Here is a 19,331-nt window from a genome sequence, read left to right on the forward strand (position 1 = left end):
CCCACTATCTTTGTGATGTAAGGGCCTTTTTTGATAAAAATCTGGTGAACTGATGGATAGGGTAAAGCCATGCCATCAATTTTCCTCCACACTCACTAGATCTAATCACAATCAACTTCCTCTTATGGGGAATCTCAAATGTAAAGTTTATACCACAAGACCAGCCACAATCAAGAAGTAAAAAGCTGGCATTGAAAGAGAATGTGCTCAGATATCAATTGGTTTGATTAGGAATGTTTTTGATTCTATTTGTCCATGTTATCAGCAGTACCTGGGTAGTGATGGCCAACATTTTGAACATTTGCAATGACTGACAAGCTGCCACACTTGTATCATTCATTCATTTAGCTTCCATAGACTGTACAATTACATATTTTGAAATATGTCAACAGAGTAGGAATTGTCGAGTGATTTCTTAGTACCAACAATAATATATGCACAATAATGAATATTTTGAAAAAGAAGAAAAAGGGTCGGGGTGGGGGAACAAGAACACCAAATACCTCAATGTTAGGAGAGCACATTAAACTGAAACATGAAAATTTACTGTGTTGGTAATTGTTGGTAATTGTTTGTGTTATGTTCACAGAAAGTATGTATACATATTTTCGATTCACTCTGAACATAAAATATATAGTCTAATGTATACTGTAGCATAAAATGTATGTTTAACTGAATGGACGATATTTATCTTCTCTGGAAATTTTTTTTGTTTCATCTTACTGGTCTTACCTCTCCAAAGCTGACCTGTTGACAACTTATCTTTCCAGACTGCAACTGTGATCCTGCTGGAGTCATCGAGGCTTTCCAAGGCTGCGGCTCTGTACCAGCGGGTGAACTATGTAAATGCAAGGATAGGGTGCAGGGTCGTATCTGTAATGAGTGTCGACCTCTCTACTGGAACCTTCAGCCTTCAAACCCAGATGGCTGTGAAGGTACTATTATTATTGGAGCAATTTTTGTGTGTTTGATGGAAAGGGAACAAGCAAGGGTGTAAGAATACAGTATGTTACTTTCTCTTATTGGTTATGGCTAGCTTGGATTCCAGTTTATCAGCTTTTTGTGATGGTAAGTCAAAAAAGTAAGTTTCCCTGTTTTATTGCTCAGAAACAAAGGAATGGGGCTTGTTCTAACTCATGCATGTGGTAGTTAATCATGCTGATAGACTGTACACAAGTTAAAGAACCCAGGGTTGTAGTTAGAAAACATCAACTACTATTAGGCCTACTTGCCTAATGTTCCAGCATTTTGCACATGTATTCACAGGGGTGAGGTTCTGTTGTCAGTTTTCTTTTCTGGTAGTTGAGGTCATCTACTGAAAGTCTTCCAGATGACAACAAAGGCTCTTTACATATGGTTGTGGATCAAACTGCCAGAGTGTGGATTCTGCCTGCTACGTGTTTCTCTAAAAGAGCACTTCTAATAGGAGTAAAAATTTCATTCATTGAGCTGAAGATGGATGAAAGTGCAGAGCCTGGCAGAAGTAAGTAGAAGCAATGGTAGGACTCATCTAAGGGCACCATGGCCACCAACCCACGCTCGCCATGTTAAGAGCCCCTGGGGCCCCTTTTAGTCGCCTCTTACGACAGGCAGGGGATGCCGTGGGTGTTGTTCTACCACCCCTACTCATGGGGGTTGGGTTAGGAGAGGTAGTAATATACAATTTCTAATCACTAGATTGCATCCCACAAGCGTGGATTCATTTCCATAAGTCTCCACAATGCTCTTATGGAGTGAAATCTTGTGATGAAACTAATGGAGATTCATCTGTTGGATAGGGATGTTTAGCCTTGAGTAGACCCATTGGCGACATTTGATTGGGGTAAGCTATGCACTTACGTTGAGTTTCACCCCTCCTTATCTCATTATTTACACAACACATAACATGCATACATCATGCTGGACACAGAAACACCTACACTTGTGTAATGATCTTTACCTCTGAGGCATGTAGTAACTATCACGCTGTGCACAAATTAATGAAGATCGCAAACCATTCATCATCACAGACGATTAACTCGTACCAAAGTGCCTGGTCATTAGAACACTCACTTTAACCTACTTGTACTATGATTTCAGAATGTCAGTGTCATCTTCCCGGTGTGGTTGGAGGAATGGGTGTCTGTGACAGCAAAAGTGGGCAATGTATTTGCAAGCTTGCAGTAGAGTCAAGAAGATGTAGTGAATGTCGTGATGGCACATATGATCTACAGGAGCAAAATTTATTTGGATGTAATGGTAAGTTTACTGTTTGTTCCATAGATTATATTTTTAGTAATATTTTTAGACGTAATTGCTTGGTAAAAATAGAACATAAGATTACTTTGCAATTGCATCACCTGTGTATGTCATAGTGAGATTTTAAAACTTTCATATTTTTGTAACACTCACCAGCCCAAGTACTGTTCTGAAATTATTGATGTATACTTTGATGGAATCTGCACAAGAGAAGGAACCATCACACAAATCCAGTCTTTTTTTTTTGCTTAAGCCCTCGTTGGTGGATAACAGAGAGATTGGTGGTATCCATTGCTGCAACCTGGGATGGGGTTGGAGACACAGGAGAGAGACAAACTTGAAAAACAGGACTATTGTTTATCAGAAGATAAGGTTGGTGCTGCTGCTAGACCTGAGCACTACCTGATGTTCAACAGTGGGCAAGAGGTTGGGAGCAAAGCTGAGTGGCTCGGATGGCCTTCCGAGTCTAAGTTAACAGCTTTGACCCCGACTCGATACATTAGCCTCGTGTCTTATCTTTGTCTGTGGATTGATTCGATGCAGTTCTCCAGTCTCTCTCACCTTACTCTGTCTCACCCCAATCCTCCAGTTAACCTATTTATTAACTAATCCCCCCACTACAGATAACCTGGCCCCCCAGATTCAACCTGGAGCAAACCAGGCCAGCTCTCTATGTTCGCCTAGTTCATCATCACCTATGGGATGAAATTCTGGTGTATTGGTATCCCTGAAAATGGCAAAAATAATAAATGGAATATGGAACAATCATTATTATTGTTGTTGCTATTATTATTTGTCTGTGTCAGACATTATTCTGGAACAGGTAGAACACTTTTCATACCTTGGAAGCATATCGTCTAAACAATGCACCTCAGAAGAGGATGTACCAAATGCGGTTTGGGGAATGCAGTTGTGAACTTGCATTGGAGAGATAGTGGGTTCGAACCCCTCTGTCAGCATCCCTGTGGATGGTTTTCTGTGATTTCCCATTTTCACACCAGGCAAGGGCTTGGGCTGTACCTTAATTAAGGCCATGGCTGTTTCCTCCCAACTCCTGGTCTTCTTCCTACCCCATCATCGCCATAAAACCTATCTGTGTTGGTGTGATGTAAAGCCAATTGTAAAAAAAAAAAAGAAGAAGAAGAAGAAGAGGATGTGGAAAACAGACTCCGTGCTGCTCATTTGGCTTTTGGTCGGCTATCCAGCTGGATCTTTAGGAATAAAGACCTAACAGTTCAAAACCAACTCTACCGGGCGAGTTGACCGTGTGCGTAGAGGCGCGCGGCTGTGAGCTTGCATCCGGGAGATAGTAGGTTCGAATCCCACTATCGGCAGCCCTGAAGATGGTTTTCCGTGGTTTCCCATTTTCACACCAGGCAAATGCTGGGGCTGTACCTTAATTAAGGCCACGGCCGCTTCCTTCCAACTCCTAGGCCTTTCCTATCCCATCGTCGCCATAAGACCTATCTGTGTCAGTGCGACGTAAAGCCCCTAGCAAAAATAAAAATAAAAAATAAAATAAAATAAAACAACTCTGTCATCATCACAGTGTTACTCTATGGATATGAGCGATACCAGGCTTCCTCACCAATTCCTGTATGGTGAACTTTTCTCAGGTACAAGACCCTGTCATGCCCCTTTGAAGTGTTACAAAGGTCAGCTTAAACAAACCATGAAGATCACAAACATCAACCCTCAAACCTGGGACACACTTATCAAGGATCGCTTGCTTTGGTGCTCAACCTCTTCTACTGCTGTTGAACTGTTTGAGCAAAAGTGTCACAGGCATGAAGAGGCTAAACAACAGGTACGTGTACTCCGTCAGATACAGTGTCGCCCTCCCCCACTCATTGAGTGCAGTCTGTTTGGACACATGTTTCATGTTAGAATTGGCTTGTTCAGACATCAGACGTACAAGCACAAACAGCTTTGAGTGCTAGTGGATTGTAAGCGGGAGAATTTGTATACTCGAAAAGGAGTAATAGATGATGATGATGATGATGATGATGATGATGATGATTAGGTATGTAAACCTAATGTTTATTTGGGTGTTATGTTTGGACTCAGAGGTGGAGGTATTTAAGGTACTGAAAGATAATTTCTCTCTTCTGTCATCAGTCACTGTGCCAGCCGTGGGTTTGAACTGTCTGTTCATGATGCTGTCAAAGAAGTACGAGTGAATAGATTCACAGGTTTCATTGATAAACTCTGTGCATTTCCAGTGAATGTAAGAGAGCTCCAGATATGTGCATCTACAAGCTCCTGAAGAAGGAAACAATATTATCAACCAGGTGGATAGCCTCGAGTTACAACACAGTCCTAGCAATGTGGCACAGCTATGAAACTCGAACATTCCACATCGTCCAGTGAAGAGATGAAACCACCAGACGAGTTGGCCGTGTGATTAGGGGTGCGCGCAGCTGTGAGCTTGCATCCGGGAGATAGTGGGTTCGAACCTCGCTGTTGGTAGCCCTGAAAATGGTTTTCCATGGTTTCCCATTTTCATACCAGGCAAATGCTGGAGCTGTACCTTAATTAAGGCCACGGCCACTTCCTTCCCATTCCTAGGCCTTTCCTATCCCATCGTTGCCATAAGATCTATCTGTGTCAGTGTGACATAAAGCAACAAAAAAAATGAAACCACCCATTAAAAAAAAAAATGAATGGTGAATGAATGATGACGTTGTAGGAAAACAAAAATTCACCAGATTTCTGGGGTTTATGGTAGATACTCATCTTAGATTTACAAAAAAGAAGAAAAAAAGAAACTAATGGCCTCTTTACTGCTGACAACAAGATCAAAAATGTAATAGAAACGTTTGTGCAAAGGAAAACTACTCCAGGCCTTTCATACAAGCAAAACCTTGAACCATATTCTTGGTACTGATCTTCACAATAGAGGAAAAGTTACTGATCTGATAATATCCTCAAAAGACTTTTTAAAACCTGAAAAATTCTGTAGCAAGAAGACTTCTTTCTACTGATGATCTGTTATTGTCAAAATGTGCCACTGTGTTTGAACCTAAGAGATGGCCTTAAAAAAAAAAAAAAAAATCTTTGTAAGAAGAAATTTATTAACTCTTCTCCATATTTGATATTTCTGAAAGATATACCAGTAATAGTTAACATCTTCAGAGAGTATGTGATTTACCAGAAGTGGTTCCTGAGAAATTTTTGTAGTTAAAGAGCTCTTTCAGAACCATCTGAATGTCTTTCAGTGAGTTTGAAAGAGGCTATTCCCAAATTAACTTATTAACACTTTTAGCAATCTATTTTTTTCTTAGGATTGTTTGCCCTCCAACTAATACATTTTTACTCTACAAAATATTTTGTCATGGCTTCTTCTCCCGTAGACACTGAAAGTAAGTACATAACAGAGCAAAACGAAACACTAGATTGGTGGGGGGAGGGGGTACATACCAGAACTATGAATGATTTGTATATTGTGTAGTTTAAGATGTGGTTTATTGAAGAACTTTAAAATGTTTTATAAAATAATCAAAAATTTTTGTCAGTGAGTAGATCTAACAGATGGAGAGCATGTGTTTTACATTATTTGTGGAAAATGTACATTTCCTGTACATTTTTTCTTCTAAATATTCCCCATGAAGATTTCTAGAAAATAGAACTGGGAGAATTAGAGTAGGCGAAGCTTTATCTGTCCCTGTAAGAATTAAGAGGGGAATTCCTCAAGGCAGTATTATTGGACCTTTATGTTTTCTTATATATATCAATGATATGTGTAAAGAAGTGGATTCAGCAATTTTTTTTTTTTTTTTTTTTTTCAGGTGATGTTATTCTGTACAGAGTAATAAATAAGTTGCAAGATGTGAGCAACTGCAAAATGACCTTGATAATGTTGTGAGATGGACAGTAGCCAATGGTATGATGATAAACAGGGTTAAAAGTCAGGTTGTGTATTTCACAAATAGGAAAAGTCCTCTCAGTTTTAATTACTGCATTGATGGGGTGAAAGTTTCTTTTGGGGATCATTGTAAGTACCTAGGTGTCAAGATAAGGTAATCACATAAATATGATTGTACATGGTTATGAGGGTATTTAGGGGTTGTAATAAGGATGTAAAGGAGAGGGCATATAAGTCTCCGGTGAGACCCCAACTAGAGTATGGTTGCAGCATATGGGACCCTCACCAGGATTACTTGATTCAAGAATTGGAAAAAATCAAAAGAAAAGCAGCTCGAAAATGTTGCAAAGTTTGGGCTGGGAAGACTTGGAAGAAAGTAGATGAACTGCTCGACTAAGTGGTATGTTATAGATGTTGATTCTCATAGGGATCCTGATATCACCTGAAGTCTCTCATAGTGCATTGGCACTGCCGGTGGCTCCAAGTAGCCTACACAGAGGCCTCCACGGTATGCACTAGCCATGCGTCTTGGTAGGTGTGCTATTTATCAACTGATGAGCCCAACTTAGCACACTGGGGCGAAACGATGACAACCAGGAATGAGTTAGCTGGAAAATTTATAATGTCCAATAACGGACCAACTATATCGGTATTATAAGTGGTAGGTTCCGTGCTGTCAGTGGAGAGATGGCGTAGAACGACGAATAAGTTTGAGTGTCTTTAAAAGTAGGAAAGAGCAAAATATGAAGATAAAGCTGGAATTCAAGAGGACAAATTGGGGCAAATATTTGTTTATAGGAAGAGGAGTTAGGGATTGGAATAACTTACCAAGGGAGATGTTCAATAAATTTCCAATTTCTTTGCAATCATTTAAGAAAAGGTTAGGAAAACAACAGATAGGGAATCTGCCACCTGGGCAACTGCCCTAAATGCGATCAGTAGTGATTGACTGGTGTGATAAGAATTGACCATTTCCTGTTCAGTAGGTATAGCAGAAGTTCTACTGACTGGACCAACTTATGGCATTTACAATATATGGCATGTGTCATTAATAATTTCAAAATAGCACCTTCATAAAAAGTTGAGCGATCTGCAAATATGACTTGCACATAATTTAGTGTAACACTTACGTAAGTTGAGCCTTGCTGTACTTTCAAATATTTGGGTATGAATTCTCGTCTGTTGCAGATTGTGGTTGTGACATTGGTGGGTCAGTGAGCAACATATGTGACAAGCAGTCGGGCCAGTGTCCTTGCCGGCCCAGGGTCACAGGTCAGACCTGTCAAGAGCCTCTGCAGGCTCACTATTTCCCCACCCTGTACCACTACCAGTATGAGGCAGAAGACGGGTATACACCTGCTCGCACTCCTGTTCGTTATGGTTTTGATGAAGGAGTTTTCAGCAATTATTCATGGAAGGGCTATGCAGTGTTCTCCCTCTTGCAGGTAAATGTGATGCTACAAGAAATGCTTCTCTAGTACAAATTGGTCCCAGAAGTAGAGATTGTGAAAGGATGACACAGGATTAAATCCATTAGAGAAAATCAAGGAAGTTGCAAGTTTTGGTGATAATAATAAGAAATGATTAGAGAATTTAAATAAGTAGGAATAGTCAGAGAATTCAGTTGAATATGAAAAGTCAGGGAATTTTATTATTATTATTATTATTATTATTATTATTATTATTATTATTATTAGAATTTCCGTTATAGAAAAAAATTCAGAGAATATTGATGGTTGGTGAGAAATGAAGAGCAATGCATATGGTGAGGGAAGTTTGTGTGTCCATACAATAAATAACTCTTATGACAGCTTACAACAGAATTTAAACAACGAGGTAGAAAGTAGACATTTGTGAGGTAAGAATGGAATTGGTAGTAAATATACTGAAGAAGTGTCATCTTCTGTCCTTCACCAAATGAAGATACAGTGAAACCTTGTTTGTGCAGTCCTCATTAACACGTTTTCCCGCTTAGCATGTCATAAATTCAAATTCCCGATTTTCATCGTATTAAATCTATATAAAAATACCTCACTTATCATGTCACAAATTTTTGCTATTGCCGCTTAGTAATGATCACATTTTTGCTAGCCTTTAAAATGTTATTTATCATTCCTTGTGAAAGAAACTTGATTTCCAACTCATGTAAGAGGCATTGCCACGGTTGCGTGATTACGGAAAAAGGCCTTGAATTCCTGAACTTCACAGGATAACTTGCGCCTTTGGGCAGTAAGCCGTTAGCCTCAGGAATGTTCAGTTTTTTTGCCAGTTAGAAGCGAGATTGCTGAATAACACAGTGAGCCTGTTTGTGCGTATTCCATTCAGAAGTTGAAAATTTATTTTGTGTTGAGTGGAACATTGAAGCGCAGCAAATATTTGTCGCTTGGTACAGTAGCTTATATCTGGATTAGGAACATGATCATGTGAAATTGACTAGATGGTGCATATTTGTCTTGAGATAGCCCAGTTATGGATACAGAAAAAGTCGTGAACTTACTGAAAGACAAGAATAAAATCTGTCAGAAAGTGGACTGGTGTCCACATCTTAAAAGCGCGCTGAGGTTCGAATGTTGAACTCGCACCTTCGATTTTCGACTCGATCACTCGAGTTGGTCGATGTTTATTCAAAATGGCAGTCAGTCATTCCTGCCATGCACACATGGTCGAGTGTAACTTCCAATTCATTGTCTAAGTGTGTGACCTAAAAATAATGTTTAATAATCCACTGCTCCAAAATAAAAGGCTTCTACTAACATTTGTGTTAGAAAGTGTGTGATCCGCAATAGCACTTTTATATTTTTATTGGCCTCCTTGCAAATGTTTTCATATTTGTTATTTGGTGTTTTTCACACCTTTCAGTGCCAGAGTATAAAAGGTTTTCATATTTGTTCTCTCGTGTTTTTCACATCTTCTAATACTTTCCTCTCATCTTTAGAAATGGTATGCATAGTTTTCACTGTTCCCATGTATACACAACGTAAAAAGCCCTCATGTTGGAAAAAATTGTATCTAGTGTTTCCATATCCCTGTTGGATAGTTTTTTGTTGGATTGTTTATTCAGTGGTGTGTTTTCTTGCTTAACATGTTCTGTTTTGTTGTCCCCTGCAGAAACATCTTTTGAGGGTTTACTGTATAGAGTAATAAATAAGTTACAACATTGTGAGCAACTGCAAAAAGACCTCGACAATGTTGTGAGATGAACAGCAGGCAATTATATGTTGATAAATGGGGTTAAAAGTCAGGTTGTGAGTTTCACTGATAGGAAAAGTCCTCTCATTTTTCATTACTGCATTGATGGGGTGACAATTCCTTACGTGGATCACTGTAAGTACCTACGAGTCAATATAAGGAAAGATCTTCATTGGGGTAATCAAATAAACAGGACTGTAAATAAAGGATACAGATCTCTGCACATGGTTATGAGGGTATTTAGGGGTTGTAGTAAGGATGTAAAGGAGAAGGCATACAAGTCTCTGGGAAGACCCCAACTAGAGTATGGTTCCAGTGTAAGGGACCCTCACCATGATTACTTGATTCAAGAACTGGAAAAAATCCAAAGAAAAACAGCTTAATTTGTTCTAAGCAATTTCCGGAAAAGAATAGTGTTACAAAAATGTTGCAATATTTGGGCTGGGAAGACTTGGGAAAAAGTTGACAAGCTGCTCGAGTAAGTGGTATGCTGATATAGATGTTGATTCCCATAGGGAATCTGAAATATTTGTCCTGAATGAGTAAATTTATAATACCAATATAAATGGTTCGTTATTGGACATTATAAATTTTCCAGCTAACTCATTCCTGGTTGCCAACGTTTCTCCCCCATATGTTAGGTTGGGCTCATCAGTTGGTACCTAGCACATGGGGGCGAAACGCTGGCAACCAGGAAGGAGTTAGCTGGAAAATTTATAATGTCCAAGAACGGACCATTTATATTGGTATTATAAGTGGTATGCTCCGAGCTGTCAGTGGAGAAATGGCATGGAATGACATTAATAGATGAATAAGTCTGAGTGGTGTTTTTAAAAGTAGGAAAGATCACAGTATGAAGATAAAACTGGAATTCACAAGGACAAATTGGGGAAAATTTTTCTTTATAGGAAGTGGAGTTTGGGACTGAAATAATTTACCGAGGGAAATGTTCAGTAACGATCGATCGATCGGTCAGTCGGTTGTGAAAATGTCTGAGACTAGTGCTATACTTCTGTGTAGGGGCAACGTACTAGATGCTTCTCAGAAAACATTATTTGTGATAAAAGAGTGTAACTTCAGTACTGACAACTGTCATGACATTAGAGTTTATAATTTATTTTCAGCAAGTTATGTAATGTCTTTTCATGACTCTCAACTTCATGCTTCACAGAATGAAATAATCCGAGATGTGTACATCTACAAGCCTTCACTATATCGTATGGTTATTCGCTATATCAATCCTTATGAAGAATCCATTGTTGGGGAAATTGTCGTGACTCCAGATAATCCTAATGACATCGAGCAGAAGTCTCAAGTATTATTCAAGCCAACAGGCAAAACTCCAAGCTTTGTAACAGTGGCTGGGGCTTCAGGTAACATCCCATCACCATTTGTCATGAACCCTGGACGTTGGTCTATCAGCATCAAGAACAAGAAGATACTCTTTGTTGTGAGTATTCAGTATTTATATTTGACTGATGTAAAACATCAGTCTTTGAATATAGCAATAATCACTTTATGGAACAAACTATTGGAAATACAACAGACAATGTAATAATTACTATTAAATTAAATGTTTGACATGTTTCTTGTATCAAAAAGTAAGTTTCCTACAAGGAAACACTGGTAATTTCACGATTGAAAAAGCCTAAAGACTTATGAGCTTGCAGTCGACTTTGCAGTCGATGAAACTAAATTATGGTTTCCTTGTAGGAAACTTATTTTTTGATACAGGCCAAAGGTAGGCATTTATACAATTGGAGGCACGTGCTTCCCCTAGTGCACCGTCACTGCATTGTCCTACATAGGAAGCTTGCAGTGGTGTCTCAACGGCGCACTAGCCGCCAACGTCTTGGAGAAGTGCAGCATTCCAACTGATGAGCCCACTGCTGCAATGGGGCGAAACGCTGGTAATTTCACAATTGAAAAAGCCTAAAGACTTAAGAGCTTGAATGTTTCTTGTAAGTTAAACTTCCTTTAATTTTATAAATATTTTGCTACATTTTATAAGTGCTTTTACCAGGTGCTACATGGCCATCCTCAGTAATTGAGTCCTGGGAGAGAAAGTCTTGATCTTTTGTATCCGTTGCCAAAATTATAATTTGAGAGAAGTTTATGTATGATTTTTGTATAGATCAGTGGTTTTTGAACCCTTCTTGTTTATGGCTTATTGTCCTTTGTAGTGATTTCCTGTGGCACACTGAAATAATGTGGATCACACAGTCTTGTGAGTGCACAGCTTGTCTTTAGCAGTCAGTTATTTGTTGACTTCAAGTTGTAATGCCATTTTGTCCATGTTCTGGCATGTCTTAAGGACGTTAATGGTATGTGCATATGTTAATTTTGCCTTTTTTTTATTAAACTTCATTATATTTTTTTGATTGCAAGGAGAAAAGTTCAAGGTGGTCGGTGACAGAATCTAACAGCAACAAAAGTGAGAGCAAATAGATTCCAAGTGCAAGTGTCTTGAAAGCAGTATTGAGAGGGACAAGAAATGCGAGAGACTTTTGTCTGTTGGAACAGGAAATGTAGGTGTTTATATTCATTTCCACCATGAATTGAGCTTTTGTGTAAGAACGACAAGTTTGTTAATGGGCTAGTGGACTAGCTAGCCAGATGGACTCACCAGCGACAGAGTACTGGTATTACACCAACTTGCATTCTATGTTGGAGTGGAGAGAAGTGAGGACTTTTAAGATTAGTTCTAAATTTCAAATTTTTAAGGATATTGTTTTGTAACACATTTTTTTCATTTTCTTGCAGATATCTTGACCAGTTTTTCCTGTACAATGTCCCAAATGCCATTGGACACTTTGTCTCAAGAACTGAGTGCGTCCTCTCTTTTCTTTTTTCTTATCATGTTAGTGCTGTTGTCAGAATAGAAAAGTTACCGTTTGTGTATGCCAAACTTCCCTTCAAGTCAGAATCAGCCAACATGTCCTGACAAATTGCTATTGCTGCAGCACTTTCATTGTCGAAATGTCAATCATTTATGTCACTAGACCAAAATTGTCAGGATAATAGGTACATGCATAACACTTTTGTCATATTTGACAAGAGTTTGTCAACTTTAGGAAATTTTGTACGCACTAGTTCACACACACTTTTTGAAGGGTGTGGGCCAGGCATGTTACATGAATCTTTTTTGAGTAAAATTATTTAATCACTGCACCCACCTCCACCATATACAGCGCAGCGTTGGGTAAGAACAGTGAAATATTGTCATGTTTTATGCCCTGTGGCCATAAAACAAACATGCTTTTATTAAACATTTTTCATATAAATTTGATGGTTCACCTTCTCAAGCACTTCTGTTGCAAGAAAAAATATTTTAGGTGGAGTATCCACTTCCAATATACCGGTACCTATAACAACATTTTCAGTAGAACATCCCTCTTGATTGCTCGTCTCATCTATGGAAAAGAAGATATGTTTATTCCCCACACTGCTGATAATTCTTCGTATCGTAGTTTTGTAACAGACTTCCAAGTAACCCTTTTGAAGGTCCTGCTTTACTGTTTCTATCTAGCTTTGCCAATGGTTCTTACTGCTGAGATTTCAAGGCTGACACTGATTACTGTAGGGCAGTGCTGACTTTTTGGGAAATATTTTAGAACTTTCCTAATCTGATCTAGAGAGAATTCCTGTTGATCTGTGGAGACAAAGACCAAATCAGGGTTGGTGTCAATTTGCCTTCATGCTGAGCAAAATATTTTGATTCTCCTAGCATCAAAACTGGTACAAGTCATGTACTACCGAGCTCGATAGCTGCAGTCACTTAAGTGCGGCCAGTATCCAGTATTCGGGAGATAGTAGGTTCGAACCCCACTGTCGGCAGCCCTGAAAATGGTTTTCCGTGGTTTCCCATTTTCACACCAGGCAAATGCTGGGGCTGTACCTTAATTAAGGCCACGGCCGCTTCCTTCGCACTCCTAGCCCTTCCCTGTCCCATCGTCGCCATAAGACCTATCTGTGTCGGTGCGACAAAAAGTCATGTACTTCACTCCACATAGTCAGTTCCTCTTCATTTTCACCATTGGTTGTGGCCCCAGGATGTATAGCAGCTATTAAAGTTCCATACATAGAGGCAGAGGGTAGGCAGCTGAGACGGGGGAGGTTGGCTAGTTCGTGCAATAGTTACGCCATTTAGCTCAGTAGTGATTAGCTCTATATTGCTGAATTCTTTGCAAATCACATCTTAAATATTCAAGACATTGCTTTTTTGCATATAAAATGGATCTATGAATGGTCGATAGCAGCTTTCGTGTCGTTTTCTATCCTGCAATCTTCCCTCTGATATCTGTATTCAAGTGAGTTTCTTGCAGGGCTAAAATGTCAGTGGCTAATTTGCTGAGATAAGCACATTTATCCTTAAATAAGCTTACTACATTTATTTGAAGGATGGAGATGCTAGGTCTGAAGCTGTTTCTGTTAACTCTGGAAAGTGCTGTTTTTAAGTTTGCCTGTGTTGTTGTTACAAACAACCATGAAAGATATATGATCTAGTTTGACCACCATATTTCTTGACTTTCAGTTGTTCTGACTTAGAAGTCCATTGTGCAAGGTGTGCAGTCATGGAGGTTGTCTTCATGCTGTGCCAGCGAGTGAATGTCTGTGGTGGTGGTGGTGGTGGTGGTGGTGATGATGATGATGATGATGATGATGATGATGATGATGAGATCAATGAACAGAGACACAATTCAAGTAATATGCATTGTAGGATCACATCACATGAAATGGTTTTTCTAACTTAAAGTTGTTAACAGACACAGAAGATCAAGTAATCCTCGCGCAGGTGTCAGCTGCTGAGGATGGCAGTAGGAAGCACTCCAGTAAAATGAATGATTAAAAAATATTGACAATAGTGACAAATTCACTTTACATCATGTACAGTATTATGTTGTGATGTGCATGAATACTCATTGAGAGGGTCGTGTGTGAAGATGTGGTATTTATCATTGTCCTTTACTGCTTTCTTGTTTGTTTTTCCTTTTTGTTTTTCCCTCTGTCCACACTAGCCTGTCACTATGTTTATCCCTGAATGTGCTTCTGTCCTCCTTTGTAGCTTCCTATCCTTGAGTATTGACCCTCCTTTCTTTTTTTTTTTTTTTTTTTCCATTTTAATCATTTGTAACTGCATAGAAGTTTTAGAGTATGATAAAAATAATCATCATCATAATCTTCTTCCCCTATCCAGATCCAGACGGGTCAGGAATTATGATTCCTCTTCATTTTACTCTGTTTTTCTATCGACCACTCATCTCAGTGGATCAGAGGGAGAGTATTTGACTGGTCAAGGTACCTGATTTTTGAAGAATGAGTACAATTTTTGACACTCCATATCATGACAAGTCAAAAACCTCTGGGGGTACACTGTGCATCTACTCAGCTGTAAGAACAATAGTGAGCAGTTCAATAATAAATTATCTCCGATCATATTCTCAGCCAAATTTGATCTGTCCTATCACCCTCAATTAGCATGTCCAAGGCTATAACCAGGAAACACTACCTTTTCAAGAACCTCTATTTCTAACAGATTAGGTAGTGTATTTTCCTTCACTGGTCCCGATCTACAATTCTTTTGGATTGGTCTGCATTTTATATCATTGCCCCTGCCTCCTTATAAACTTCCTCTCAGTTGCACTTCTCACAGAGTGGAAAGCATAACGATTGTTAGACTTATACACTTCGCCCAGCTATAGCATACTTGATGTGCTAGCTTGTCTGGAGAGCAGGTATATCTCATTTATAGGTAAAGAAATCTCTAAACCTGGGTGGTGTCTAACAAGAAGGAAAATGCTTTTCTTACTAGATTTTTGTCAAAATGGTCAGATTGTTTTTTGTTGGTCTTTCCAGGATCAAATTGCTATGTCCACCTATTCAATACAATTATATTTTGTAGTGATTAAATCCTACATGAATTATAAACACTAGTTAGGAACATGTTTCGCCCTAGGAGAAATCCAATTTCCACTTTGGATGTTTTCTAGTCATTGTAAATTAAAATAATTTAGTTGCTTCCTTGTTCACAAATTCTGGCTTTTAATTAATGTACATATTGTAAACTATGTAAATATCACCTAAGGCACAACTTTTGTAAAAAAAATAGTTATTTTTTTATTTTTTTAATAGTATAAGACCATTGTATTTAGTATTAAGTTCCAATGTTTAATAGATTTAAGACTTGACCTTAAGATTAGTATTTGGCTGAAGATGCCCAAAACTAGGGCGAAACATGTTCTTAACTAGTGTTTATAAATCATATAGGATTTAATCACTACAAAATATAATTGTATTGAATAGGTGGACACAGTAATTTTATTCTTGAAAGAATTTTACTTATTGTATCTTCAATACGGAACAAAATCAGATTAGTTACTTGTAACTTTCCAGGGTCATCACACCAAGTGACTATAAAAATAAATTCTTCTTTTCCTGAAGTCATCTGATAATTTTTCAGATTCATTTGATTGTTTAGATTATTTTGACATTCTTCTTTTACCTATAAATTCAGTATGCCAAAACCATCTTTGTATATTGTTCTCCATTTTATCACTCAATTTGTCTTAATTTCTCACTCTTTCTCTCTTTGTCTTCTGTTTAAATAGGATTATTTTGTTCTTCTTCCTGCTGCATTTTATGAAGCGACAATTCTAGTCGATAAAATTGAGGCTCCTTGTAAGGTGAGAAACAAAGATTTGTGCAGACACTTTCGCTACCCCAGTGTTGCCAAATTTGACATGGTTCGAGGAGAAGGAGGTTTCATACCAGATGGAGAAAACAGAGAGTTCCTTCGAGAGTATTACAGGGATGATGAGGTAAGTAAATTATCTACCCTCAATTTATAACTCTTCTTCTCCTTCTTCTTCTTCTTCTCTTTATATTTATATGAACAGAATAACCGTACTCTTAAAGAGAAATGTTCATTCATTGGATGGCGAACAGAAATATCAAATTTAAAGATTCTCTTTGCATCACAAGTTGTCGAGCATATAATGATCAATACTAAGGTAGAAGAACTTTGTATTTTCAAGAATATCATCCTATAGGTTTATGGTAAAGTGCAATTTCACAAGGGTATTTTGATGGTATATGAATTTTGTTGGTGTTATTCATTTAAAGTACAGTAATTGGACATACTAATTTAATTTGATTTGTGACTGGTAAGCTTCCCTATATTTACAGTGAAGTCCAAAAATCGAAAGATGGTTAGGTTACTTTTCATAGGGGCAGACAGATGTTGCATGGTGGGATGCTGGCTTACCCTATCTGTATTCTGCTTATGCAGAGTATGGTGCAAGTGCTATGGGCAAGCAAAAGGATGTAAGAGTGTTTTTTGAATGGGGCATGATCCTCCGTCCCCTAATAGCAGATTTTTGCATCCTGCTTCATTAACGTATTTTTAAGATCAGTAGTATAATAAGTGCTCTAATGTGGATTAATCATCCAGCAGCTAGATGTTCTCCAGTTGTAAAATGAAGATACATGAAAAGGATCAGAGATAACTCGCAAGGAAACAGTTTGAGTTGAACCAGAGCAATCGTAATGATACTAGGTAGGATGATCGATTAAGACATCGGAACATCACTGCATGCCTGTCATTGTTACAGAGGCTGTCCACAGCATGACAAAATGAGCATGCACATATAATGACGAAGATTTTGTAATAAATCATATTTTATGTTATACAATAAACAATACAGAAGTATTAACCCTAGAACTGGCAATGTTAAATCTTGTGGTGGCAGTCATATTTGGCACCTTTAGTTGTCTAAATAAAGTACAAAATATCCACAAGATACAAAATAAATCTATGAACCATATATCTACGTAAAGCTAATACACTGAGGATTGTCGTGATAACATGAAATTGCATAAATGTTTTCACTAGAAAAATGTACAGTCTGTTCAAAAAGTGTAATTCCTAATTTCAAAATAATAATAAAAGTTTCAATCATATGTACACAAAACTGGAACATGTCACAAACTCTGATATTCAGATTGTCAATTATGTATCTGTAATGCACGAGCAAAAGTTTCATTGGTTTGAGAGGTATATTCTTGAAAATATCAGGAAAAATGTATTGGCATGCAATCATTTGGAGGCATGACCTTAGACCATGTTATGATAGGTTGCTTTATGGGAGGTTCGTCATCACTTAATCTTTCCGATATTTGATGTGAAGAAATTGCTGATGAACATTCCAAATCTAACTCTTAATCTATCGGTTCATTCTCAATAACTTCAAAATCAGATCTGTAACTTCCGTCTTCCAACCAGTTTCGCACTACTTCATTACTCATTTTCCATAATGAAGTGAAGATGCCATATTTAGACACACACTGTACTAAAAAATGTATATAATCAATCAAATAACAATATATATACAGAAGTAAATAAGTTGCACCAAATGTAAAACTACAAAATAAAATGAAATAGAATAACAAAGCAGAGCCCTTGAAGGTTTGTTTGCAAACTCTACAGAAATGGTGCTCAAACAGATAGTCGAAAAACTGCACTCATTTATTTCTGTGAAATTGCGCCCAAGGAGGTTGTAAATATGAATGAAACTGAACTCATGGCTGCTGTGGACATCAAGAACGACAGGAAACACTGTCATGACATCTGTTGAAGAAATGAGGAAATTACGAGAAGAAATACGAACATGTTGAATATTTCATAGTGGCCACTACAGCAGGGACCATAGTGTCGAATATTCGACAGTTGCCTTTTGATATATTCCTGGACATGTTAGTAAAATATATTTATAGAGCGTGAAATTCTGTTTGTGTTGTCAAAAAAAAAAAATTGTCTTATGTAACTTTAAAATAGAATTATCGGCATATTCCTGCAGTGAATTTGCAAGGTCATTCTACACCATTGTACTGCTCAGAGCTGCCTATCTGTTTTTTATCAATGAATTATAATATGACCATTGATGGAATAGTGAATTTCAAAATAATAAATTCTATAATTGATTATCAAGCAATATCACCAAGAATTGTAACTCTCACCTTTAAAACAACAAACAAAATTTATACATTAATAATTGCCCATGCACCTACTAATGAAAAACATTTTCTGACACAAATAAAGAAAGACGAGGATACATTTTGGGATCTCCTTGAACATATAGTAAACAAAGTAAATGAAAGTAATGTTAAAATTTTATTAGGGGACCTAAATGCCCAATTAGGAAGGGGAAAAGTATAGAGATGTAATTGGAAAATAGGCTCCACATACATTTACAAACAAGAATGGCCAATGACTTGTTGAACTTTGCAGAGAGCATAACCTTATATCTAAATCAACATATTTCAAAAGAAAATCAAACAAACTTAAAACTTAGAAGCATTCTGATTGGAGGAAAGGGGAATGGCAGCTAGACCATGTTTGTATGGATACATTTTTCCATAAGGAAATTTATAATGTAAAAGTATTAAGAGGAATAGATAGCGGTTCTGATCATTACATTGTCAAAATTAAATTTAAATTCAGAAGAAGAATATCAAAACTAATAAAGTAAAGAGAAATTATGACCAGTTAATAAAAAATGACAAATATAAGGAAGTCACGCAAACAATAAAACTGACAGATGACCTTGAAGAATTCATCCCAGTTCTCAAAAAACAAGCTGAAAATTTAGCTCCATTGAACCCTCGTAAAAACATGCCTGGTGGACGACAGAATGTGATGAAATTCATCCACACCCATAAATCATTTTTTTTTTTTTTTGCTAGGGGCTTTACGTCGCACCGACACAGATAGGTCTTATGGCGACGATGGGATAGGAAAGGCCTAGGAGTTGGAAGGAAGCGGCCGTGGCCTTAATTAAGGTACAGCCCTAGCATTTGCCTGGTGTGAAAATGGGAAACCACGGAAAACCATTTTCAGGGCTGCCGATAGTGGGATTCGAACCTACTATCTCCCGGATGCAAGCTCACAGCCGCGCACCTCTACACGCACGGCCAACTCGCCCGGTGCCCATAAATCAGAAGAAAATGCTATCAACCTAAAAAATATCAGAAAGAAGTTCTC

The 19,331-nt window shown here is 37.9% G+C and overlaps 1 protein-coding gene across 1 annotated transcript in view; it reads left to right on the top strand.

Moving 5' to 3' along the window:
- LanA (laminin subunit alpha) overlaps positions 1-19,331 on the top strand; it is a 389,558-nt gene that overhangs the window by 135,749 nt on the left and 234,478 nt on the right. Inside the window, exons 12-16 of the mRNA XM_067152600.2 lie at positions 771-935; positions 2,080-2,238; positions 7,292-7,548; positions 10,464-10,742; positions 15,901-16,110. Of these exons, the coding sequence (XP_067008701.2) occupies positions 771-935; positions 2,080-2,238; positions 7,292-7,548; positions 10,464-10,742; positions 15,901-16,110 (1,070 nt within the window). The remainder of the gene's footprint in view (positions 1-770; positions 936-2,079; positions 2,239-7,291; positions 7,549-10,463; positions 10,743-15,900; positions 16,111-19,331) is intronic.

Source organism: Anabrus simplex, chromosome 8, assembly GCF_040414725.1.
Source record: "Anabrus simplex isolate iqAnaSimp1 chromosome 8, ASM4041472v1, whole genome shotgun sequence".
In the NCBI taxonomy this organism is placed as follows: Eukaryota; Metazoa; Arthropoda; class Insecta; order Orthoptera; family Tettigoniidae; genus Anabrus; species Anabrus simplex.